At 45.0% G+C, this 26,547-nt stretch overlaps 1 protein-coding gene across 6 annotated transcripts in view; it reads left to right on the top strand.

The window, feature by feature from the left end:
* Window positions 1-26,547, top strand: part of SYNJ2 (synaptojanin 2) — a 289,087-nt gene that overhangs the window by 57,786 nt on the left and 204,754 nt on the right. For 5 of the 6 annotated variants that reach the window (XM_068231852.1, XM_068231851.1, XM_068231850.1 and 2 more), the window contains exon 4: window positions 8,379-8,604. The exons of the other annotated variant lie outside the window; for it this stretch is intronic. In XM_068231852.1, the coding sequence (XP_068087953.1) occupies window positions 8,379-8,604 (226 nt within the window). The remainder of the gene's footprint in view (window positions 1-8,378; window positions 8,605-26,547) is intronic. 6 annotated transcript variants of the gene reach the window in all.

Raw genomic sequence — 26,547 nt, 5'->3', positions numbered from 1 at the left:
TAGCAGCGATCCGCCAACCACATCTGTCTGTGAAAACGCTTGGCTAATGTATTTCAATGGGATGATGCACACCAGCGGTTTGAGGTTTTTAGCAAACCGCAAACGTGCCTCCTGCTGCACATTTGCTGTTTGCAGAAGCGATTCTGCCTCAATGTAAAGTATAGGAAAAATGCTAACCGCTCTGAAAAAACGCTAGATCAGAGCAGTTTTCCAGGCGTTTTTGCTACAGAAGCTGTTCAGTAACAGCTTTTACTGTAACAAGATTTGTAATCTGCTTCACATAAACGCTCAGCATGTTTAGAAAATGTCTCTAAACATGCCTAGAATCGCTCTGAAATCTGCTCCAAAAACCGCTAGCGTTTTGAGGATCTGCTAGCGGTTTTGGTGTGCACTGGGCCTAATGGTTTGATTCATAATCCATTCTGGAGATAAGCACAGTGTGTTTGTAGTGTAAGTGATACAAGAGAAGAGAAGTAGAATGGAGGGAGGAAGGGTAGTAGAGGGTCAGAATTGATGACATGGATGAGCAGATATCTATGAGTAGAATAGAGGCTCAGTGGGTAGCACTACTGCATTTTAGTGCTGAGTCCTAGGCTTGAACATTGGCCAGGGCAAAATCTGCATGGAGTTTCTGTCTTCAGACACTTCAGACATTTCCTGCATCCTAAAAAACATACTAATAAGTCAACTGGTTTACCCCAAAACAATCCTATATTGAAAATATTAGACTATAACTGTGGTAGGGATTAGATTGTGAGCTCCTCTGAGGACAGTCAGTGACATGACTCTGTAAAGTGCTGCAGGAGATGTCAGTGCTTTATAAATACATAATAATAATATGGTAGGACATTATTCTATAACTACGGTAGGGTTAGATTGTGAGCTACTCTGAGGACAGTCAGTGACATGACTATGTACTCTGTAATGTGCTGCAGAAGATGTCAATGCTATATAAATACATAATAATAATATGGTAGGACATTAGACTATGACTATGGTTGGATTAGATTGTGAGCTACTCTGAGGACAGTCAGTGACATGACTATGTACTCTGTAAAGTGCTGCAGAATGTCAGTGCTATATGAATACATAATAATAATATGGTAGGACATTACAGTTTGACTATAGTAGGGATTAAATTGTAAGCTCCAGTGAGCAGTCAGTGACATGACTATGTACTCACAATAATAGTTCCAAACGCTACTGGCTCCTCTGAAGAGTGCTCAGACTAGTGTACATAGTTGTGCACATTGTTCCCCAAGTAGCAGTTGTTTGGTCAGAGAGACAGTGGGAGAGGGAGCATGAGCAGAGGGTGAGGGCGAGCAAAGTTAAGCTCCACACTCACCACAGTGACTGCAACAACACAGGAAGATGGATCCAGCGAGGTGTCCCCTCATGACAAGCGTCCAGCGATTCATCTACCTGCCAGCGGGTATGCGAGATGTCACGTGACATTACAGGACGGGCGCGAACGAGAAGTCAAGCGACCGCAGTACTTTACGGGGTGTCGTCAAGGATCTTAACCTCCTTGGCGGTATGAAAAATACCGCCAGGAGGGAGCGCAGCAGGTTTTTTTTAAAAAAAAATTTTTTTAATCATGTAGCGAGCCGAGGGCTCGCTACATGATAGCCGCTGCTGAGCGGCACCCCCCCGCCCGCTTCGATCGCCTTCGGCGATCTCCGATCAGGAAATCCCGTTCATAGAACGGGATTTCCTGGAGGGCTTCCCCCGTCGCCATGGCGACGGGGCGGGATGACGTCACCGACGTCACTGACGTCGGGACGTCATTGGGAGTCCCGGGCCACCCCTCGGCGCTGCCTGGCACTGATTGGCCAGGCAGCGCTGGGGTCTGGAGGGGGGGGGGGCCCGCGCCGCAGCAGATAGCGGCGATCGCAAAGGGGCCGGCGGCGATCAGAGTGCTGGCGCAGCTAGCAAAGTGCTAGCTGCGTCCAGCAAAAAAAAAATTATTAAAATCGGCCCAGCAGGGCCTGAGCGGCACCCTCCGGCGGCTTACCCCGTGTCACACACGGGGTTACCGCCAAGGAGGTTAAAGATCCGGTCCTCAGTGACGGTCACTTTTCACCACACAATGCTAAGGGATGTCACGACATCGTGTAAATGACTACTTGTTGGTCAAAAAAAAAAATGAATGGACATCGGGAAAATCGTTGGAAAAATCGTGAGGTGGGTACATAGCATTAGAGAGAGGGCAAACAGACAGCATTAATGGAAATACATTATTATGCCATCTTCAATTATAGGTAGTGATGGATGTAATTACACACATTGCTTACATGTCCATTATCATTGTTTGAGCTTTAGATGCTGCCCTCCTATTCACTCTCTCGCAATGAAAGACAAAACCTGCAACCCCCACTGTGTCCATTACACACTTCAAACACTGTCCTTGGGAACTCAGGGAGAAGTGCAGGCTGTGTGTGTCCCAGTCAGAGGGAGAGAGCATCAGATGATCCTACCGCTCCATAGCTAGTCATGGCTGGAGAGCGTCCTGACATCTAGACATGCAGGACATTCTAGCAGAGCACACAGGCTGTCTGCAGAGTTTACTCTTTGTTTGTTTGTTTGTCTTGCTCGCTCTGCAGACTCAGTAACATTTGGGGGTAGGGCGCTGTCACCTCTGTACACTGAATAGTGAGGGACTGTCTCCAATCTTTCTATGAATCCTTATTAGATGCATTCCTAAAAACACTTGTGAGAGTAGAACAGAGTAACCAGGCAGCTCAGGGTGACCCAAACTACTAGGAATGTATAGGGGGATAAAAGGAACCAAAAAGCCCTCCTACTAAAAAAGCAAAGCTAGGTGTAATTGCCTTCTTAAAACAGAGAGTAGAAAACTTTCTCTACATACCCTTAAACGGCAGTCAGTCACTCAGGCTCAGAAAGGTGGGGGCAGAGAACAGTTATAAACCAGACACCTTCTTCTTAGGGAGTATCTATAAATCTGAACTCTGAATGATTCTTTATCCCTGACTTAGCAGAATGCTATTTGTGAAAAGAGCAGAGTATCCAAGCAGCGCAGGGTGACCCAAGCTACTAGGAATGTATAGGGAGATAAAAGTTACCAAAATGCCCTCTTACTAAAAAAGCAAAGCATTTTTCATGTTCATTCGCGTTGGACTGAATGTTTACTAACATGCGATGACTGATGTGTATTCACATACATTTCACAACCTTTTTAGTAATTACAGTAAATATTTGTCAGGTAACTGAGGAGATTTAGAGGGGAAAATGGAGTAAATGACCCTAAACGACACTGCTGTCTTCTGCTGCCAGCCTGCCACATTAGGTTAGATAGGTAGGAAACTGGAATTGAGGTATATGAACCTATTTACTGTGCTGCTTGACAAATATGAAATTTGTTATGCCGTGAAAATGATTTTGACCAGTAAGTTTTAAATGGATCAGTTCACCTTTCACTCAACACCGCATACCTTATTAATATGTAGATCTGAAAGAGACATATTCGTTTCTCTTTTAGATATTCCAAATATAGACTATACAAAATGCGGTGTTAGACACTGGCCTCAATTCACTAAGCAGTTTAGACTAGTCTACTGATGGTTTTTAGTCTACTGATGGTTTGGTCAGTTGCATCAAAGGGGAATTCACTATTACCAAATGTTTTAGACCTGTTTTTAGACCTGGTCTAAACCATTTGGTAATTAGGTAGGTAAAGCAGGGGAAATGATCAAAAGATGCAATTCACAAACAAGTAGCTGTGACTGACATACTTCTCCTTTTGATGAGCTCTCCTCTGGATACAATTAAACTCGTGCATATATAATTCAAAAGGTTCCATCCTCCCATCTAAAATACCTCACAGAATTACTGTACCTACAGAAATCAGCTGGTCTAATCTCTGTCAGAAAAAGTGGGCGTGGTTAGTCCTTGTTTGCCTTTGTGAATTGTGTAATTACTGAATGTTAGACCAGGTCTAAAACATTACACCAAACCATCGGTAGACTAAAAACCATCTGTAGACTAGTCTAAACTGCTTAGTGAATTGAGGCCAATGTCATTAAGTATTGAGTAGATGGAAGAAAATCTGCTACATGTCTGAATAGGTGAATTGAAAGTAACTAAATATCTGGGTGTTACTTATTAATGATTAATCACATTTCTTTCCTAACTAGGTTTCACTTGTTTCATGTATGATAAAACAACACAATCAAATAAACAGCACATTTAATGTAGGCTTCTTTGTCAGTGCTAACCTTTTTTATAGTATTAAGAATGCCATTCAGCTGTGTTCTTTAAGTTCTACTGTGTCATATCAAGGACAAATCTTTGCATGGTCTTGGGGATATTTATAAATAGAATAATTTAACTGAGAGATCTGTTAATTTTATTGAAACTATACATTTTGGATTATGAAAAGTCTACTCCACCGTTCGCCAGAGCTCTGTTTTAATCTTTCTGGTATGCTCAATGAAAATTCTGATTTTTATTTACTTATTCAGATGCATCAAATGATGCAGTCAAATTTGTTATGGTGTTATATTAGACTTATGCATACTCGATCTATTGAAGTGATCATTCAATTTGAAGATATCCATGGGATATGCCATGTTGATCAACAGTTGCAAAAATTCTGAGTATACTTTGTACTTTAAGGGGTTGTCTGGCGGGGACTTAAAGCTGCCACAAATTACAACACCCCCCCCCCCCCCCCCAAAGCGCACCTCCCAGCACTGAGCTGGCGGAAAAACTCAGTGACTTCTACTGCAGGTTCGAGGAGAATGAGACTCCTGCGAGGCTTCCGGAACTACAGGCTACCCACACTTCACCGAATACCGCAGTACCACCATGCCAAAACCTGTCTTCCCCGACCGTAAATGAGTCAGACGTGGCGTGCCACCTGTCCAGGCTAAAGGCCAGGAAAGTCTCAGGCCCTGATGGAGTGTCACCAGCCTGCCTGAAAGCATGCGCTCAGCAGCTCGCTCCTATCCTTTCCTCCATCTTCAACAAGTCCCTTCAGTGTGGCATAGTACCGGCATGCTTCAAGAGGTCCACCATCATCCCTGTACCCAAAAAGCAGGGCGCGTCCGACCTCAACAATTTCAGGCCTGTCGCCCTCACATCAGTCATAATGAAAACTTTCGAAAAGGCGGTCCTGCCTCTCCTTAAACACAAAACAGAAACCCAGCTAGACCCGTACCAATTTGCTTACAGGGCAAATAGGTCGACCGACGACGCCATTAACATCTGTCTGGAGCTTGTCAACAATCACCTTGACAGACCAAAATCATATGCCAGGGTTCTCCTCCTCGACTTTAGCTCGGCATTTAACACCATTAGCCCCCAGATACTTCAGGAGAACCTGGCTGAGCTCGGGGTCCACCCCACACTCCAACTGTGGATCAACGACTTCCTTACAAACAGATCCCAGGTGGTAAAGCTGGGCTCCACCTCCTCACAACCAAAGACCACCAATACAGGGGCCCCACAAGGCTGCGTCTTGTCACCATTCCTGTTCTCCCTTTACACAAACAATTGCAGATCCTCGGCAAGCTCTGTCAAGGTAATTAAATTTGCAGACGACACCACCATAGTCGGCCTGATCTCCAACAATGACGAGCAGGCATACCGCCACCAGGTGGACAGTATTTGCCACTGGTGCAAGGAGAACAAGCTGGTCCTCAACAACGCAAAAACGGTGGAGATTATCATTGACTTTAGGAAACATGCCTCCACCCCACCTCCACTGCACATTGGTGGAACGAAGGTGGAGAAAGTGCCCTGTGTCCGCCTTCTCGGCACCACCATCTCCAACACCCTGAAGTGGAAGGCAAACACTGTCTCCACCCAGAGGAAAGCCCAGCAGAGGCTTTACTTCCTCCGCCAACTGAAGAAGTTCGGCATGTCACGGAAACTCCTGGCGAACTTCTACACCGCAACCATCAAATCCGTCCTCTGTTCTTCCATCACTGTCTGGTATGCTGGCTCCACCGAAGACGACAGACGCAAACTACAGCGGGTCATCAGGTCAGCGGAAAGGATCATCGGGGACACACTCCCTGCCCTAGACTCCCTCTATAATGCCAGACTACGCTCCAGAGCTCTGAAGATCGCCAAGGATCCCTCCCACCCTGGCCACCAGTTTTTCAATCAGCTCCCCTTGGGGCGGAGGTACCGGTCCATCTCCACAAAGACCACGAGACACAAAAACAGCTTCTTCCCCTCAGCTGTAATTTCACTAAACTTTATAAACTCCGCACATGCTCTGCCCCCGTAGGCCCCCCAAGTTGACTTCCTGCCTGCAAACCACATGGCAGATGTATTTGGAAAAGTATTATGTATGTTTTTGAGATGAAGTGTTGTCTACTATTTTCTATGCTCTGTTGTCTCTTATGTTTCTATGCATATGCCCTGTATGTATGTGCCAAGCCCAATTCCGGGCACGACCCAGCCGTGCTTGGCGAAATAAATGCGATTCTGATTCTAAAAGTGACCTAAACTTGTAACTATAGATGGTCAGTAAGATGTTAACATTTTTTGAGTCGGTGCAAATCTATGCTAATTTTAAACCACTACATTGCATTCTATTGGTTCATATCCAGGCTGCAACAGCATGGCACCATCTGCCCACCTCTGAGTGGCTTATGGCCCATACTCACGGGCAACTTTTTTGCATGTCGCAAGCACACGGGAGCGTGCTTGCGACGTGCTGGCGACAGCTAGTAGCCAGGTCCCTCCGCATACACACGGCGGAGGGACCTGGCAACTGATGCGACGGAAGCTGTCGCCGTTGTCCCTCCCCCCGCCGGAAGCGCCGTTTATTTACTATCATGTTGCTGTCGCTAGTCCGCGTACTCACGCGGACTAGCGACAGTTGCGGCGGAGGTGCGGCGGCGACTGTTGCCATGCGATTGAAACTTTCAATCGCATGGCGACATGAGCGACGGGCGACAGTTCGGGGTGCGTGCGCGTGCAACGGCCCATACTCACGGGCGACCTGTCGCCGCAACACGCGCGTGCCGCGTGTTGAGGCGACAAAAGTCCCTCGTGAGAATGGGCCATTAGGGGTACAATGTGTGCCCAGAAAAGCAGAGACAGCCAATTATTGTTCTGCAGGGCTGCCTCACTTTGTTTTGAGAATGATACAGTGATTGCCCACCATCAGTGTGATTCTTGGCGATGAAAGGGGAAGCAAGCAGACACGTGCATGGTTTCCTGATTCATTTGAGTTGGGTTAGGGCCCTTTTCCATTAGGTGCATTTGACAATTTGTACGGCTTGCATTTTTCCAATCGCTACAGCGGCGTGTTTAACTTGTAAATTGCAGTGCTGTATTTCCACTACTACAATTAGATTTTTTCCAAATCGCAATCGCCAGCGTGCTGCATTTTTGGTGTGTTTGTGCTTCTGTACTTTGTATAGGAGAATTTAACTTTTTTTTTCTACTTTTATCCAAAATTATTTTGTTTATAGTTCCAATACCTTAAATAAACATGGGGACATCGCTGTACTAGTTGAGGAAATAAAGAGCTTACAGTGTAGGAAAGTAACCATGGGTAAGGCCAGAAACCCACTAGGAGCGATTTTCTGAGTGCTTTGCGATTTTAAAACTCTTGCTAATGTAATGCTATGGGTGTGATCCCACTTGGGTGATGTGATTTTATAAAAATCCACCATAGCATTGCTTTAGCAAGAGCTTTTTCAAATCACTAGCGATTAAAAATCGCTTCTAGTGGGTTTCTGGCCTAATGCCTGTTCAGCTTTAACAAAGTTCAAAACATTCCCATCTTCATCTACTTCATGGATGTGGAATCTGGCACTGGCATGTACACATACAATCAACTTTGTATAGGAACGCAGGAAAATCACGATGCTATGCGATTTTCCCCACCATTTGGCAATTCAAACAATTCCCAACACTTTTTTTTTCTCCTGCCGGAAATCGCAAACACACTGCAAATAGCACCGTACACACCATGGATCATAGTAGTAGCTGTAGTGGAAATAGAAGGTAACGCGATTGCGTTTTGTTTTTTGGTTTTTTTTGTGTGGAAAAGGGTCCTTATACTGCGCTGCTGGGCGTACAGTAACTCCCACTATGCACAGCACCATGGTAACTTGTGTATCTGCATAAAAACCTCTGTTTGCTTAGAGAGGAGAATGCACTGTGTCCTATGTGGTGATAGTGGCAGATATAAGCTGACAGATCACAAATTGCAATTTCTCAGCTTTAAAGTCAGGTCTAGTCAGTATTAAATACAGAGGATCAGTACATAAGCAGGAAAGCAGCATTTTTCCATCAGGATCAGCAACATCAGCTTTCATAATCCTTTTCCTTTTGTTTTTACTTTGCTTTCAGAACTGCAACTCTTTACCATGTACATTTATTTGTGTTTGCAGGAACAGATTATTGCACGTGCCTTTAAAACACTATCAGGTCAACTGCTCCGACTGGCTCTTGAAGGTTATTTGTGGTGGGGTAGAGATCCGTACAGTCTATGCCTCGCACCGGAAAGCCAAAGCATGTCTTATCTCTCGTATCAGCTGTGTACGTGCCGGTGCCAGATTCCACATCCGTGGAGTAGATGATGATGGACACGTTTCTAACTTTGTTGAAACTGAACAGGTATTGCGCATGGTGACATTCCCTGTTACAGTGTAAACTTTTTATTTCCAGAACCAGTGCACTGATGTGCTCATATTGTATTTTAAGTATGTCAACTGAAACTATAAACAAACTTAACTGGGAAAGATATAAATTAAGGCAGGTTTTTAGCAGCTTTCCCTCTGGGGAGATCTCTCTCAAGGTGGGTACACACATCAGATAAAAGTCTTTGGAAAATGAAAGATCACAGACCAAGTTTACCCCCTTCCATGTAGTATATGAGTATACTCTACACGGTCTATTCTATTGAGCTGAACTCCCCATCAGATAAAAATATTTGCAAGACAAGACGCTGTACACAAAGACGCTGTACACATTTAACAGATCAGTATCTGCAAGAAATCTGTTCCTGCAAAAGATCGGTTCCTGCAAAATGCATTCATTTTCTATATCTGCAGATCTCATACACACCTTGTTTAACAGACGTCCATCTGCAGATCAGACAATTATCTGCATATCTGAAGATCCATCCTTGTAGATCTGATCTGCAGGTGATTGTCCATTAAACAAGGTGTGTATGAGATCTGCAGATATCATAGACTATGAATGCATTTTGCAGGAACGGATCTTTTGCAGGAACTGATCTTTTGCAGATACTGATCTGTTGAATGTGTACAGCATCCTTGTTTTCAGCATCTTGCAAAGATTTTTATCTGATGGGGAGTTCAGCTCAATAGAATAGACTGTGTAGGTATGGCTCATATACTACATGGAATGGGGTAAAATTGGTCTGTGATCTTTCATTGTCCAAAAACTTTTATCTGATGTGTGTACCCACCTTCAGTCCCTTATGATGAAAAACACTGACACTATGAACGCATTATTGACATGCTTAGATCTGACTCTGATCAAAGAGGGATCGATTTCTACCACACACACAGCACATCCATTTTCTTTTTTTGAAGATTCTTTATTTATAACAAATTTTTTCTTTACATAGACAGAAAAATAAACATAAACAACATTAGCAGAACCATGACAGTTTTAGCTACCTGGTACAATATAAAGAAATATCTGGTAGCAAGCCAGCGCCACCAAAAATAGCATACAGAAAATATCCATGTCGTGTACCACACACTATTATTAAATCCAGAAGTGCCAGCAGCCTTGTATAATTAACATGGTGCATGTAGGTCGGGCCATACGTGGTGCGTTAGGTGCGTGGGGAACCCAGGGCCCTAAGGGAACAAACACCCGGGATCCCACAGTAGATCTTGTATAGCCCTATCCCACAAAGCTATCCTGCTAAGCTTCTGGGTATCTTCCTTATATTAAAGGTAACTATAAATTGTGAACCAGTTAAACAAGAAAAAACTGTCATAATATATTGGACTTAACATATCTAGAAGAGTAAGATAGACATTAGAAAAAGAATACAGATAAGAATAGAGTATCAGTTGCGGGTCGGGGTCTACGCTATTCCCAAGCGCCATTTTTAAAGGGATACATTCCAACGCCTAGGGGGTGTGTTAGCTGTGAGGGAACCTTCAAAAGGCCTATTGCCCTACATGTAGACATTTCTATCTGGATGTGAGAGAGGCATACCTGGGTGTTTCTTTAAATTCGAACCAGCCAAACCAGGTCTTCCAGAACTGCTCCCGTGTCCCATGCATTGAGGAGGTGAGGTCCTCCATTTTCTCAATCCACTCTATTTCTCGGAACCAATCCTGCAGGGTAGGTGCATTAGGTGACTTCCATAGTCTTGCTATCAGGATTTTTGCGGCGTTGATTAGATGTCTAGTGATAGTTTTTTTGTACCTCCTGATTGACCATTGATTATGGTGCAATAGAAAAAATGCGGGGCAGTCTGGGGGGAGGAAATCTGTTACAACGTGCATTAGCTCTCTCACATCCGTCCAGAACCGCCTGATATTTCCACATGACCAAAAGATGTGCAGCAGAGTGCCCATCTCCAACCCACATCTCCAACACGGGAGAGGTTGAAGGGTACATTTTATGTAACTTGGCCGGAGTTAGGTACCACCTGGTGAAAATTTTGTAGCTCGTCTCCTGGCTTCTAGAGGAGATGGAAGACTTATGAGAGAACACCAGTATCTTATGCCATTGTTTATCAGTAAATGCCATACCCAGATCCTCCTCCCATTTATCTTTATAGATTTGACACGGGTTTTCAACATCATTTAGGAGGGAGTATGTCAGGGAGAGAGAGCCTTTAACTGTGCCTTCACCCATACAGATTATCTCGAAGGGAGAGAGTGGTCTAGAAAAACTTGCCCTTGAACCCTGGGACATAAGGAAATGTTTGAACTGGAGCAAGCTCCAGGCGTCCAGGTCAGGTGCATTGAGGGTTACTTTGAGGTCTGCCAAATCCACCCAGTTCCCACCCGAGACTAAGTGCATAGCTCGAAGGGGGAGGCTAGTTCGCCAAGGTATGTATCCCCTTTTGTTCAAGCCCATCGTAAAGTTGGGATTGTCCAGGATAGGCAGCAGTGGGGAGGGCCATGGAGACAAGGATAGTTTGTCCCTGAGGTTCAAGAGTTTTCTGAGGGTCAGTGTAATCATTGTCGCCGCCGTCGACGAGTTCCTAGTGGCTCGCAACGACCACGGCAGGAGGTCCAGTTTAGTACCCATTATCTCCTCTTCCAGTCCCACCCAGCGTTTGTGTGCTGCATGTCTATGCCAATCAATGACCCTTATAAGGATTGCAGCGGTATGATAAAGCCGGGGATTCGGCACAGCCATACCTCCCCTTTCCTTAGGAGCTGTCTGGATAGAATACTTTAGTCTAGGTTTGCGGCCATTCCAAATGAACTGGGCGAAAACCCGGGTGACCTGTTTGAAAAACGAGGAAGGGACAAATATAGGCATCGTCTGAAATAAATACAGGAGTCGCGGCATAATTGTCATCTTAATTATACAGTTCCTGCCGAACCACGAAAATTGAGGTCTATTCCATCTTTGCAGGTCCTGTTTGATTCTTTCTAAGGCTGGGGGGAAATTGTGAGTAAACATATCACGGGGATTTGGAGTAATTTGTATGCCAAGGTATTTCAGGGAGCGACCAGGCCACTTAAAAGGAAAGTTGCTCTGCAAGGTAGATTTAAGCTGACCCGGGAGAAGAACTCCCAGGGCTTCGCTTTTATCATAGTTGATAGACATATTTGAAATTTCCCTATATAACCTAAACTCTGCCAGAAGGTTGGGAAGAGAGATATGTGGATTTGATAGGTAGAATAAGAGATCGTCCGCATATGCCGCCACTTTAGAGGAAGACCTCGGGAAGTCCACTCCCTTTATATCTGGGTTATCTCTTACTATGCAGAGGAATGGCTCTAAGGAGAGAGCGAAAATTAGGGGTGACAGAGGGCAGCCCTGGCGTGTCCCATTATGAACAGTAAAGGGTTCAGAGAGGACACCATTAGCCTTGACCCTCGCCGATGGGCATGAGTACAAGGCCAGGATGCGTTTTAGCATTCCATCTGATATACCTATATATCTAAGTGTGCCTTCAATGAGGTCCCAGTCCACCCTATCGAAAGCCTTTTCGGCATCGGTAGAGAGTAAGAGGGTTGGTTCGGACCGGGACCTCACCCAGTGCAATACATCCAATGACCTTATGGTGTTGTCCCTGGCCTCTCGGCCAGGGACAAAGCCCACCTGGTCGAGATGGATCAGTTTTGGGAGGAGGGGCGCCAATCTATTTGCCAGCATTTTGGAGAAAAGTTTCAGGTCCACATTTAACAAAGAAATGGGCCTAAAGCTTTTGCAGAGTGCAGGGTCCTTCCCCTCTTTTAGTAGCACCGTGATGTGGGATTCTAGAATATGTGTGGAGAAAGGACCCCCCCCCGGGGACGGGCCCGTAGTGAGGTTGAAGGCTTTAAGCATGTGCGATGCGATGATGGGGCTAAATTTCTTATAGTATTCTGGTGTAAAGCCGTCTGGCCCGGGTGCTTTGCCCGTTGGTGTCTGTGAGAGGGCTATGTGGAGTTCATCCTCCGATAGAGGTTCCTCCAATAATGTAATATCTTCTGGCGAGAGTCTAGGCATCCGGGAGCGTCTCAAGTATTCCTCTATCTTCCTACGCTTAGCTTCCTTAGAGGGAAGTGTACTTCCCGAATGTAGATTATATAAGTCAGCATAGAAGTCCCTGAACACCCCGGCAATTTCCTCGTATTTATGGTACAAAGTGGAGTGTTTATCTTTAATTTGGGGAATATAATTAGCAGTCTGTTGGGCTTTTAAGGCCTTAGCTAGGATAGAGCCGCATTTATTGCCGAATTCGTAGAAGGTACGTCGGCACCTTAAAGCCGCGTACTTAGCTTTAAAAAATAGCAATGATTTGAGGCGTTCTCTCTCTTTGGTGAGGGAAGACAGAGCTGAAGGGGAGCCCGCCCTCTTGTGCCTCAGCTCTAATTCCCCAATATTAGTTAGTACTTCTGAGAGTTCTTTATCCCGTTCCCTTTTACGTCTAGCTCCCTCCCTAATAAGCAGCCCCCTTGCAAAACATTTGTGGGTTTCCCATACCACCATAGGAGAAGTGTCATGTGCGGCGTTAATCTGGAAGAATTCTTCAATCTCTGCCTTAAGTTTGGAATATATAATTTTATCTTCAATAAGGGAGTTGTTTAGACGCCAGGAAGCAGGACCACGTCTGTTCTCCCCCAGATCTAAGCCCACTGTGACTGGCACATGGTCAGAAAGATGCATATTCCCAATAGCAGGTGCGACCGAGACCGAGAGTAAGTTATGTGATATGAAAATGTAATCGATTCTCGTGTAAGTATTATGGGGGGTGGAGTAAAAGGTGTAGTCAATTGAGGATGGGTTGTGTAATCTCCACACGTCCACCAATTGCATGGAGCGTAGCAGGGATTTGCATTTACGTAACAATTTATACGAGATCGGGGACTTTTTCGAGGATGAGTCAATTTCAGGGTCCAGAGTGAGATTGAGATCGCCCCCAAGCATAATACTACCTTCGGCAAATGAATTTACCTTGGCTAGGAAAGTCTGAAAGAACTGCACCTGTTGCACATTAGGCGCATAAAAGGAGCCAATGGTAATCTTTTGGGAGTGAATTGTGCCTTTGATGAGATTGAACCTACCCTGTGGGTCTTCGTATTGGTCCACCAGGGTGAAGGGGGTGTCCCTAGAAATCAGGATAGCTGTCCCTTTAGTTTTAGAATCCTGAGGAGCGCTAAAAAAAGCAAGTTTGTAATATCTATTGTAGATTTTGGGCACGGAAGGGCCTTTGAAATGTGTTTCTTGCAAGCAGACCACATTGGCACGTTCTTTATGGCATAGGTGCAACAGTGAAGATCTTTTTTCAGGAACATTTAACCCCCTGGCGTTTAGTGAATATAATCTAAGTGACTGCTGGAATGTAAATGTGTATGTGTTGGCACCTGGGAGGCGCAGACCCAAACCCCGTAGAGACAGTAATAAAGGAAGATAGGAAAGGAAAAGAGAAACACATATAACATATCACAAAGAATAAGCGTGTAAGAAGCCACGCAAAGTGTGTAAGTAACTTACACATGACTGATTAATTACCTAAGCTGGACCAGTTCGGGCCAGCTTTTGTTCTTCTACGAGACGACACCTACTTTCTCGTCTCGTGTCAGTTGGTTGCCCTGGGGTAAGGAAGCCCACCACCGAACAGCGGGTGCCTCCCGGCGCCCGGGAAACCGCATGTAGCAGACACCCACTCTCCAACAGCTACTGTTAGCATACAGTCAACGGCATGGTATGGGAAAGAACCAGCATTCTTATAGAACAAACATATTCTAGCCTATTATAACAATTAAGAGACCTTAAGGCTTATATCTCTCCCCCTGGGTATATCTTGAGCTCCACACTCTAAAGTATCCCCACTCATTATAATCCCTCCCCCAGAACCCGTTGCTAGGAGGTAGAGGTCACATTGTATGAGTGGAAGCGTTAGAATTTGGCCTTCATCCCCATCAAATTTCCTCAACCCTCCAAAAGATAAGGAAGAAAAGGGGAGAGGCTATCCCCCACCCCCCCCTCAGCCTAAGACCCCTGTCCGCATCCCCCAAGCCACGCACATCTTCCCCACAGGGGACATAATAACAATGTATAACATCGGATTAATGCATGCTGTGAACATGAAATAGTACATATATTCAGAGATAATATAAGCAGTTGCATGTTGGTGAAGAGGCCTCTCCACTGGGAGGGGGATGCAGCAGTCTATCATCGATCAGAAGAAGGGGGGCTGGGGGGCAGTCCCAACAGGAAAAAATGGGGGGGCAGAAAACAAAAGAAATGAGAGGCTCAGATCCGTAATAGGACAGAGTGTAGCAAACTCTAGGTCTCTGAGGGTGAGCAGTTACAGTCACTCAAGGACGGGTGAGGTGTTCACTCTGAGGAGTAATACAGCTCGGGGTGCTAAGAGTGCAGACAGGCCTTAATTAAGGAGCGTAGGGAGGATGTTCAGCATAAGGGAAAAAAAAAAAGGCGGCACAAACAACCAAGGGGCAACCTTCAATAGTGAACATTACTCACGGACCAGCCCGACTTATTTGGCTTTCTTCGGCTTCTGCGGGCGATCGGAGTAAACAACATCAGGGTCCCAGTCCGGCAGATCCACAGATGGTATAGAGAGGGCCTGGGAGAAGGAGGTGAGGTCACTTGGGTAGCGTAGTACACTGGCCTTGGATCCCCTCTGACCGATCAACTGGAACGGAAATCCCCACCGATACTTTACTCCGGAGTTCTGCATAGCCTGCAGGAGCGGACGGAGAGCGCGGCGCTGGGCTAGTGTGGAAGGAGCCAGGTCCTGGTAGAGGATAACTGTAGAGTCCTCCCACTTCAGAGGGCCCCTGTCTCGTGCAGCGATCATAATGTCCTCCTTGTCTTTGTAATTGTGGAGGCGGCAAATAACGTCCCGTGGCTGGTCTTGGGCGGAGGGCATAGCCCGGAGGGCTCTGTGTGCCCGGTCAAACTTAATCTTCTGGTCCACGGGACGGTTAAGCACGCCATTAAAGATGGTGCGTAGGGCGGGCAAGATGGCGTCCGTCTCGACTGATTCGGGCAAGCCGCGGATCCGGATGTTGTTGCGGCGGCCCCTGTTCTGCATGTCCTCCATCTGTGCCCGAAGGGTCTGTGTGGAGATGCGTTGTTTCTCCTTATCTGCCTTAAGGGTGGCGATCTCTGCCCGAAGTTGCGCGATGTCCGCCTCTGTGGAGGATACCCGGTCAGTCAGGCCTGCAATGTCGGAGCGGATCCCAGAGATCTCCGCCCTCGTGGAGGACACAATACGCTCTGTCTGCTCGTCAAGGTCCTGCTTAGTAGGCAGGCTCCTCAGGTATCTCCAGATATCTTCCAGCCCGCTTATAGCTGTGGAGCTTGTGTTAGATTGTTCAACGGCTGGAGGTGCGGGAGAGGATTCATCCGCCATCTTAGAGGCCTCCGTGCCCGGGACGATCTTCTGAAAGTAGCGGGTTACCGGTCTCTGAGAAGGGGTCTGAGGTGCTCGATCCTTGGCTTTGCTCCTCTTCCCCCTGTCCATGCCACTTTAGCCGGAGAAAGTAGGTGAAAGCGTCTAAAATATAGCTAATACATCATGCGGGCCCGGGAGCTCAGCTACAGCACATCTTCACTCCTCCATTGCCGGCTCCGCCCCCGCACATCCATTTTCAATAGATTTCAGCATCTATTGTCCTTTTAGGGACGTAACTAGAAATCACTGGGCCCCTGTGCAAAACTTTGGATGGGGACCCTCTAAACACCCCCCCCCCCCCCTTTCGCTTTCTGCACAAGTAAACTGAGAACCAATGTAATTCAATTGACGAGTGCACATTTGTATGTGTTTTCCCCATGCAGGTAAAAACAGACAGCAGTGAAGCACTGCACACATTTTCTTTATCAATTACAATAGCTTCTGTGGTAAAACGTGCATATTTAGAAAATGCATACAGAAAACCAACAGAGGAGTGTGCTCACAGCCTCAGCTTCTTGCACCCACTCTAGCCATCTCTAAAGGAGCAGATGTGGCTCTTCAGACTTTTCCAGCTTCACTATAGTAAAGGGCACTTGAGGAAGGGTGGAAACGTTGGGGGCAGGGTGCTGTACACAAGACCCTGCTATACACTGAATAGGGATTGTCTACAAATCTATGTAAAAAAAACCTTTGTATGTTTCTTTATCAGTGGCTGAGCAGATACAGTCATTAGAACAATTGTGCAGAGAGCATAAAGGTTTTTTTTTTTTGTCTCCGTGCCCTTAATTGTCAGTCTCTCAGAACAGGGAAAAGAAGATTCCACCCTCCATGGGGCCCCCGGCTGCTTCTGGGCCCACCTGCGGCTGCACCCCTTGCAGGGTCTATTGTTACGCCCCTGTGTCCTGTAAACCTAGGTGCGTCTTATACTCTTATAAGACTACTTATATTCTGAGAAATTTTGCATCAGAACTTATTGGAAGAACACATTCAGGCTCTTAAGGTGGGTACACACGTCAGATAAAAGTCTTTGAAAAATGCAAGATCACAGACCAATTTTACCCCCTTCCATGTAGTATGAGGGCATACTCTACACAGTGTTTTCTATTGAGCTAAACTCCTCATCAGATACAAATCTTTGCAAGATGCTGTACACAAAGATGCTGTACACATGCAACAGATCAGTATCTGCAAATGATCAGTTCCTGCAAAAGATAGAAGCACTGGAATATTATTTGAGTGAGAAATACAGGGATCAACCTGAACATGCAGAATATGTATTAGACCTTATGAAAGTCATTTTGGACAACAATGTTTTTGAATTCAAAGGCAAGTTATATCGCCAAAAGAAAGGCGTGGCTATGGGGGCGGCGTGCTCCCCGTCCTACGCATGCCTCCACTTAGGATTTTGGGAGGAGAAGGTGGTGAGGGGCATGCGTGGATACCGGGAGCACGTCGCCCTCTGGCTAAGATATGTGGATGATATACTGGTTCTGTGGAGGGGGGCCGAGCTGGATCTCCACAATTTCGTGAATGAATTAAATGCAAATGACCGTAACATTTACCTCACTTACTCCTGGAGCCGTTCTGAGATCTCCTTCTTGGATTTGTTGGTAAGAAAAACGGGGTGCACCTTGACAACAAGCACTTTTAGAAAAGACACGGCAGGGAACACTTTGCTGTCTGCTACCAGTGCGCATCTGCCATCTCAAAAATGGGCTGTTCCAACAAGACAGTTCATGCGCATAAGAAGAAATTGCAGTGATATTGCTGATTATAAAAAAGAGGCGGATGATTTGCGAGAAAGGCTGTTGTCGAGGGGGTACCCCAGGCATATTATCAACAAACAAACACACTACCAGTATATGCCGTTCAACCACCTGATATTTAATATAGATCAAAAAGTTTTTTCAACCCTGATTAATCGTAATTGGGTCTGCGAAAACGGTTATGTATATAGCACACCATTCTTATGCACAATTTCTCATTAAACGGGGTGTTACCCCACAATGTCTCAAACAGAAGGTCTCAAGGGACCGTACACAGACCAGAATATAACCAGTTAATCATGTCATTCCTGCACGTGGGGGGAAGCGGGCACGGACACCTACAATGCCAAAAGATTAAAGCATCTAACATGCTAATTGCCTTGTCAAACGTGTCCGCATCACCCCCCGCGCTAACATCACAGTGGTCAACAGCAGTCAAAAATGTGCCCCCCTATGCCCCCCCGCAATCACAACACCATGCCCTGCATACAGACAATCACATAAGGTTACTAAATTGCATGGGTCGTCACCCATAGAAAAAAATAGCAAAAAATAAGAGAACACAGTCCTCAAAGGTATAAGTGAACAAATCCCACAGCAGGTCCTGCTTCCAAGATTTTTTATTGCTGTTGACCACTGTGATGTTAGCGCGGGGGGTGATGCGGACACGTTTGACAAGGCAATTAGCATATTAGATGCTTTAATCTTTTGGCATTGTAGGTGTCCGTGCCCGCTTCCCCCCACGTGCAGGAATGACATGATTAACTGGTTATATTCTGGTCTGTGTACGGTCCCTTGAGACCTTCTGTTTGAGACATTGTGGGGTAACACCCCGTTTAATGAGAAATTGTGCATAAGAATGGTGTGCTATATACATAACCTTTTTCGCAGACCCAACTACGATTAATCAGGGTTGAAAAAACTTTTTGATCTATATTAAATATCAGGTGGTTGAACGGCATATACTGGTAGTGTGTTTGTTTGTTATTCCTGTTTTTTGACCAGTGCATGTACCCACTTGTTTTGCACACATTAACATGTACACTTTTGGTGTAGTAGGTTTTTGTATATTATCAACAAAGCCTACTATAAAGCTCTCTCTACGAGAAGGCCTTCTCTTTTGGGGGGTGGTGTAGCACGCCAGGCACAAAAGAACAATGACGAGGTGGTGAGAATAGTAACCACCTATGGTTCACATTATGATGTACGTGACATACTTACCAAACACTGGCATCTCTTGTGTAGAGATCCAGCAATTAAAAATATTGTGGGGGATTTTCCACATATGGCTGCAAGAAGAGGCAAAAATGTATCAGATATGTTGGTAAATAGTGAATACATCACAAAAGACAAGCCAGGGGTAGCTAAACAAAAAGGGAAAGGTATGTTTCGCTGCTGTGATTGCCTGATGTGCCCATACATGCGCAAGGGAGACCTTCTTTAACTGGGATAAGAGTGTATCCTTTAAAATTAAAGACTATATAGACTGTGCTACTGAAAAGGTTATTTATCAGTTACAATGTCCGTGCAATAAAATATACATTGGAAAAACATACAGACCATTAAGGGTTAGAATTCAAGGACATGTCAATAATATAAAAGCAAAATATGAAAAAAGCTCTGTGGCTATGCACTTTAGGGATGCCCACGATTCTGATCCGAGATATCTGAGCGCTATGGGCATTTATAAACTTAATATCAGCCCAAGACGTGGGGACTTTGATGAGCAACTATTGAAGAAAGAGTCCTTATGGATATATAAGTGCAATTCAATGCAACCCTATGGCTTAAATAGCGATATGAACTTGAAGATATTCTTATAGAGTGATACCTTTCTGCATTCTTGAAAGTGTCCACAAGATGGAGTCCTCACTGATTCTTAAAATGTTGCTATACGTCACACGCAACATACGCAGTCGCCCGTACCTGTATAAAATCAGGAAGCAGGGCAGACTGACGTCATCACGTCTGAAGAAGCCGATTGGGCGAAACGCGTCACGTGAGTGCGCGTCACCACGCTAGTCCTCCCGTGCCTCCGCTCTCTTCCTTGGTTAGCCGATGCACCTAGACGGCGCTACATAGCGCGGAAAATGAACGGACATCAGCAACTTGTCCTTAGACGGCTCGCAGCCAAGCGGCTATCCATATTGGTAGCGTGAGTACTGACTTGCCGGCCAATTGTGAACTATACACAGTGAATGAGCAGTGCTCGAGTTGTGTCTACAGTACTGCATGGCGTTTCAAGCGAGGGGAAAACGTAACCTTATCAATCAGTCTGGTTGTTGCTTTGGCTACAGGGTTGTACACGAATTATATGTGGACGTAATGAGAGCCTAGTACTATCAGTAAGAGGCGTGCTGTAGTGGCACACTGGTTTGGACAAGAAGAGCATTGTTTTTGGTGACCAATATAGCTATACTCAGTGGAATAACCTGTGCTATCTTAAAGGGGCCTGAAGAAAATAATTAATTTTTTGATACAATTACCGGTAACTGTTTAATTATAGGTGCACCTATATAGATCCAGGGAATCTCCCATTGCAGGTTGCTATATAGAAGAGTTTTAATTGATTTTAATGTGTGAAGTTGATGCTTAAAAATATAAATTGATACGTTAATAAATTTGTAATTTCATAGTACCTGGCTCCCTATGAAATTTGTTATAAGACCTGCAAAAGATCCGTTCCTGCAAAATGCATTCATAGTCTATGATATCTGCAGATCTCGTACACACCTTGTTTAATGGACAATTATCTGCAGATCAGATCCACCAGGAGGGATCTTCAGATCGGCAGATAATTGTCTGATCTGCAGATGAATGTCCGTTAAACAAGGTGTGTATGAGATCTGCAGATATCATAGACTATCAATGCATTTTTCAGGAATGGATCTTTTGCAGGAACTGATCTTTTGCAGATACTGATCTGTTGCATGTGTACAGCATCTTTGTGTGCAGCATCTTGCAAAGATTTTTATCTGATGGGGAGTTCAGCTCCATAGAATAGACTGTGTAGGTATGGCTCTTATACTACATGGAAAGGGGTAAAATTGGTCTGTGATCTTTCATTTTCCAAAGACTTATCTGATGTGTGTACCCACCTTTAGCCACCTTAGGTAAGCCAACCAGAATCTGAAATGATTGTATGCATTGCAAGGATGTAAATATAAATCATCTGGGCTGCAATGTAATGACTAGGGATGATCAATGAGATGCAAATTCTTCTGAAATTATGCAAATTTTATGCGAATGTATGCAGTTTGAAATTGAACCAATCAATTTAAACCCAGGTTTAAATTGATTGGTCCATTTCAAGCTGCATACATTTGCATAAAAATGTGCAAAACTTTGCATCAACTCAGAGTAATTTGCATATCTGTTATCATCCCTAGTAATGACATGCTCTTCTTAGCTCACAGAGGAAAATGCTTCAGTACACCCATTCCTGGGACTTTCTTTGGCTGATTGACAGAAAGAAAAGCATTATATTCATGTTAGTGTAGTAGAAACACGACATTTCTATTTGTTAGTTACAGATGTAGAGCCTATTACTCTCTGTCTCTTCCAAGCTGATTACCTCTCCCACATCTCTAATTCTGACAACATCAGAGCAATGGAAGTTATAACTGTTATGTCTCTAAGCAACTTCTAAATGCCATATAAGAACCGCATTACCTCATAGAAAATAATAGAAGAAAGGGCAACAAATGGTATAAATGATTCTCCCATCCTCATGGTTTGCTCAGTTTTGAGCTTTACTGGCAGTGTTTTTTCCACACTACAAATGTACTTTGAAGTTATATTTATGGCATAATAAAATAAAAAATAATACCCAAGGTAACAGAGCCAGTGCCAACTTGTGCATAAAGTGTGTTTTTTTGTTTGTTTGTTTTTTTCAGTATTGATGGCTAGTGCCAGATTTTTCTACCTCTTATTTCATCCACCGTTGTGTGATGAAAATAGGCCATATTGGGATACAAAAAAGAGATCTGAGTTGCACATTGGATTCCAGTATTTGGCTCAAAGTCACATTTGCATGATCACAGGACAGTCCAGAAATGTCTCTATCCGTGTTCTTTCTTTTTTCTCCCTCCCAAACTGTCTGTTGTTCTTCCTAGTTTCTGTAAGTTCAAAGGACTTATCTCAGGAACATTGGGAAAGAGGCAGACAAAATGTATACAAGAGATAACACTCTGAGGTGAAGCTAGTAGTGCTTTGCTCTGACTTGAATTTTCCTTTCCAGTTTGCTGGATCGTATCTGTCCCCATTCTTGTTGATGGGTGTTATGAGGCCTTCACTCCAGGCCTGAGGAAAGGAGCCAGCACTCAGGATAAGGTTGAATAGTCTTGCAAGTGCCTCATGTATGTCTGGGAGGCTGTATTTGATCATCTCTGGCAGGATGCCATCGGTACCGCTAGCCTTCTTACTTTTTGTCAGCTTTGTTCTTTCTCTTATTTCCTACACAGTGATTGGTGTATCCAGGGGGTTTTGAAAGTCCTTGATTGTCTCCTCCATGTCCTTCAGTTTTGCGGCTATTTGTTTCTTTTCCGGAGTTTGGGCATTTTCTTGGATGTCTTTGTAGAGGTCCCTGAAGTAGTGGAGCCAGATGTGGCCATTTTGGATGTGAAGAGGGCTTTTCTTGGGCTTTGTCCCATTACAGTTCCAAGTCTCCCAGAATGAGTTGTCTTGGAGAGGGAGTCCTCCAGCTGTTGGAGTTTGTGGGAGATATGGTTTTGTTTTTTCCACCTGAGGGTGTCTTTGCATTGCCTCTGTAGGTGGTCATGGGCTTCCCTTAGGTCCCGGTTGTTGGGGTCTCTGTGCTTTTGGTTAGAGGCTGGCCTTAGAGAATTACGTAGAGCCTTGCGCTCACTGTCAAACCATTTTTGGGACTGTTTATTTGTGGATCTCTTAAAGTTGGTCTGCTTGAGGCCAGCGAGAACTGCCATGTTATATAAGATGTTGCTGAAGTCCTTCACTGCATGGTTGACACCTTGTTGGTTTGGTTCATATAGGTTGGTATGAAAGTTTGTCAGCAGTTCTTGGATTTTGGCAGTGTTGGTCATGTTGGTGAATTTGATGGCAGACTCTTTGGGCAATTTGAAGGATGGTGGCAGCTTGTAGAGACCGGTCTGGTGAGGCTGCTGTGTGGTTGGTTTATCGGTGGATTTCAGGTACAGCAATATTTGGTTGTGGTCTGACAGGTGTGTTTCAGGGGTGACTATGAGGGCATTCATGTTTATGGGGTCTGTGTCTGTGACAGCATACTCTACCACACTGCTGCCTACGTGGGAGTTCATAGTAAATCTCCCAAGAGAGTCACCCCTAGTTCGCCCATTCATTATGTGTAGGCCGAGGCTCCGGCAAAGGTTCAATAGGACTTTCCCACTTTTGTTTACTGTCTTATGGTAACTATATTTCTCGCTGTCTGTATTGGTTCCTGGTAATAGCTCTCCCCTCCAAATATGTATGTGTTTCCCTCAGAGGTCAGATAATCCTTCTCTGTGCCTGTTCTGGCGTTGAGGTCTCCATAGATGAGCACTCTGCCCTGAGACTGGAAGTGACTGGCTTCTCTTTGTAGGACCTCATAGATGTCAGGTTTGTAGGAAGGGGACTCTGTTGGGGGGATATATGCTGCACACAGGTATATGTCAGACTGAGAGGTGAGGATAGAGCTGTTTATTTTGATCCAGATGTGGCTGTCTCCTCGTTTGATTGCTTTGATGTGCTCTGTAAGCTCCTCCTTGTACCAGATTATTATGCCTCCTGAACAGCGGCCCTGTTTAATGTTCCTGTTTTTCTGGGCAGATATGGAGAATTCCCGGTACTACATTGGTACGAAAGATTCATCTTCTGCCCGGGTCCATGTCTCCAGGAGGATTTGGATATCAATATTTTTAAGTCTCTTTTTAAAATCTGGAACATTAGTTTTGTATCCAAAAGCTGAGGCTTTTAGCCCTTGGATGTTCCAGCTACTGATGATAAGGGATGTCATTTTGAGTCGGTTTACCTTGTAATGAGCACAAATTTTCATAGGACTCAGTACTTTTGGGGGAAGGGTGGACACTATTGTGGTTGTCACCTCAATATGCTATGTAGGTTGATGAGCAAATTTCTGATTTCCGCCATGATGCTACCCTCTGTTGCTTTGTGTTGCCATTCTGGGGCAGGCGGTTTCCTACATGTTTGCCATGCTTGTGTGCTCTCTCTCTGGTGTTGGGACATTGTGGTTTGCTGTCTAATTGTTGAGTTAGGGCTTTCTTGGAGTCTCTGGGGTCTATTTAGCACCATGTCCTTTAGTTCCTTTGCTAGGCGGCTGACTCCTTGTTTGTTAAGGTGCTTGTTGTTGTACAGATGGTGGGTTGTGATTGCGGTGTGCTGTGCCAGTTGTATGTCTGGTGAGGATCTGAGATGGGAGGCCAGCTCTGCATTGATTTGTTTAATTGGTGAGGGATGTCTTTTCTTGGGAGCAGGGAAGAGAGGATAATCTTTGTGCTGGGGAATTTCTGCTGTGCCCTTTTAACCATTTGTGACAATTTGTATGTGATGGCTTCTTGGTCTGTGGTGTTTTCTTGTGTAATGTCATTGGTGCCGGTGTGCAGGATGGGATGTTTTGGGTCGGTGAAATAGGGCTCATTAATGACCTGTGTTACTTGTTCAATAGTTGAACTGATGATCTTGATGACATGCATCCCTGGAAAGAGTCTCCTTATGTCCAGGCATTTTCCATTAGTCTCTAACCAGCACAATGTCAGGACTGCGAAGTTTATAGGAGCCATTTGCTTGGTGTTTAGACTTGGGCAGTGGGTTGTTGGGTGAGGCTGTGTTGGCAGTATTTGGGGAGGGGGCTGGATGGCTGTGATTGTCACTGGTCTCTTGGGTGATTATTGCATCCTGTGTGGTCGGCACAGGTTTTGTGGTGGCCTTTGTGCTTTTTTTTGTCTCCTCTAACTTTTGTGGCTGTTTTAATATTTTTATTTTGTAATATTTTTATTTTCCAGACCTCCTCTTTAAGTTGTGAGTTTTCCTCCTGTAGTTTTTGTAGGGAAATGTTGATTTCATTCAAGGCTGCAGTGTGCTCAGCTTTTATCCTGGCTATTTCTTCTCTGTTGATCATTTGCATTTTTCACACCTTGGCTGCTTTTAGTTTTTATCCCTGAAAAGAGTGAAGTCTCTTTCTGATTGGGACAGACAGTCTCTGAGAGACCCTAGGGAGAGGTGTGAGGGTTCTGGTGCCTGGTCTTCTCTGGAGGGGGGCTGTTTCTGCTGTGTTGGAGTTTGGTCCTCAGCCTTATTTGCAAGTTTTTCAATATCGGGATAAAGCTTTTCAAATATATTTAAGCAACGTTTTGCCCCCTGTATCAAGACACTGCCATTGTGGTATAAGGTTACTGTAAGTGTAGTAACCTCTGGGTCCTCCTTGTCTTTTATTCTGATTTGTCTCCCATTCGTGATACCATTGAATATTTCACAAATGGCAGTATGCCAGGCTTGGGTGTCATGTGTAAAAAAATATCAGGTTTGTTCTTACTCGAGGGTTAAGCCTGGTATACACGTAGCGATCCGGCGGCTCGACTCTTCCGCATCCCTGCGCGTACCCGCCACGTCCCTGCTCGTCCGCGCGTGCGTCGGATTCGATACCCGCTCGTCCCCGCCGGCGCTGCTTATCTTCCACTCCGCGGGGAATCGGCCGCGGCGAGATCGGACCTGTCGGATCTTATCAATCATGCCGCATCAGTGGCTCGATTGATAAGAAACATCGGCACGTGTAGACCAGGCTTTAGAGGGATAGTCAGCAAACAGAGTAGAACACTGTAGAACAAGAAGAGATAAGAGAAGCAGGACTTGCTGGCAATCAAGCTTATACAATACAATAATACAATACAATAACATTTCTATAGCGCTTTTCTCCCATAGGACTCAAAGCGCTTAGGCTCTCTCAGATTCAGTAATTAGTAGGATGAAGTATTCACACAACAAAAGTTATATTTCTGCAAATGCCAGACTGAACAGGTGGGTTTTCAGTCTGGATTTAAACACGTCCAGGGATGGGGCTGTCCTGATCTGTTGAGGTAAGGAGTTCCAAAATGTAGGGGCAGCATAACAGAAGGCTCTGGGACCAAAAGTTTCCAAGTGGACTCTGGGTATGACTAGATTATTAGAACCTGTGGATCTGAGAATGCGGGGATTGCTACGCAGCTGTAACATATCTTTCATGTATCCAGGGCCTAGATTATTCAGGGATTTAAATGTCAGTAGGCCGATCTTGAATAGGACCCTCCATTCTATAGGTAGCCAGTGAAGGGAATGCAGAACTGGCGTTATGTGGCAGTGATGGGGTTGGTTGGTTAGCAGTCTGGCAGCAGTATTCTGTATCAGCTGTAGGCGGTACAAGACCTTTTTTGGAAGGCCAGTGTAGAGAGCATTGCAGTAGTCCAGTTGGGATGTGATGAAGGCGTGGACTAAGGTTGGCTGATCTTCTGGGGGTATGAGGTGCTTGATTTTTGCAATGTTCTTCAGGTGAAAATAGGATGATTTCACCACAGCAGAGATTTGAGTTCTGAAGTTTAAATCCCCATCAATTAGAACTCCCAGGCTACGCACATGATCAGAGCTGCGTAGATCCGTGCCTCCTATTCCCAGTGGTGAAGACTGCAAGTTAAGTTGTTTTGTTATCATGCTCTACCCTCCAATCAGAAGGACTTCAGTTTTGTCTGC

Source organism: Hyperolius riggenbachi, chromosome 4 (assembly GCF_040937935.1).
Source record: "Hyperolius riggenbachi isolate aHypRig1 chromosome 4, aHypRig1.pri, whole genome shotgun sequence".
Lineage (NCBI taxonomy): Eukaryota > Metazoa > Chordata > Amphibia > Anura > Hyperoliidae > Hyperolius > Hyperolius riggenbachi.
The sequence above is the reverse complement of the archived record's forward strand: the minus strand, read 5'-3'. Positions and strand labels throughout refer to the sequence as shown.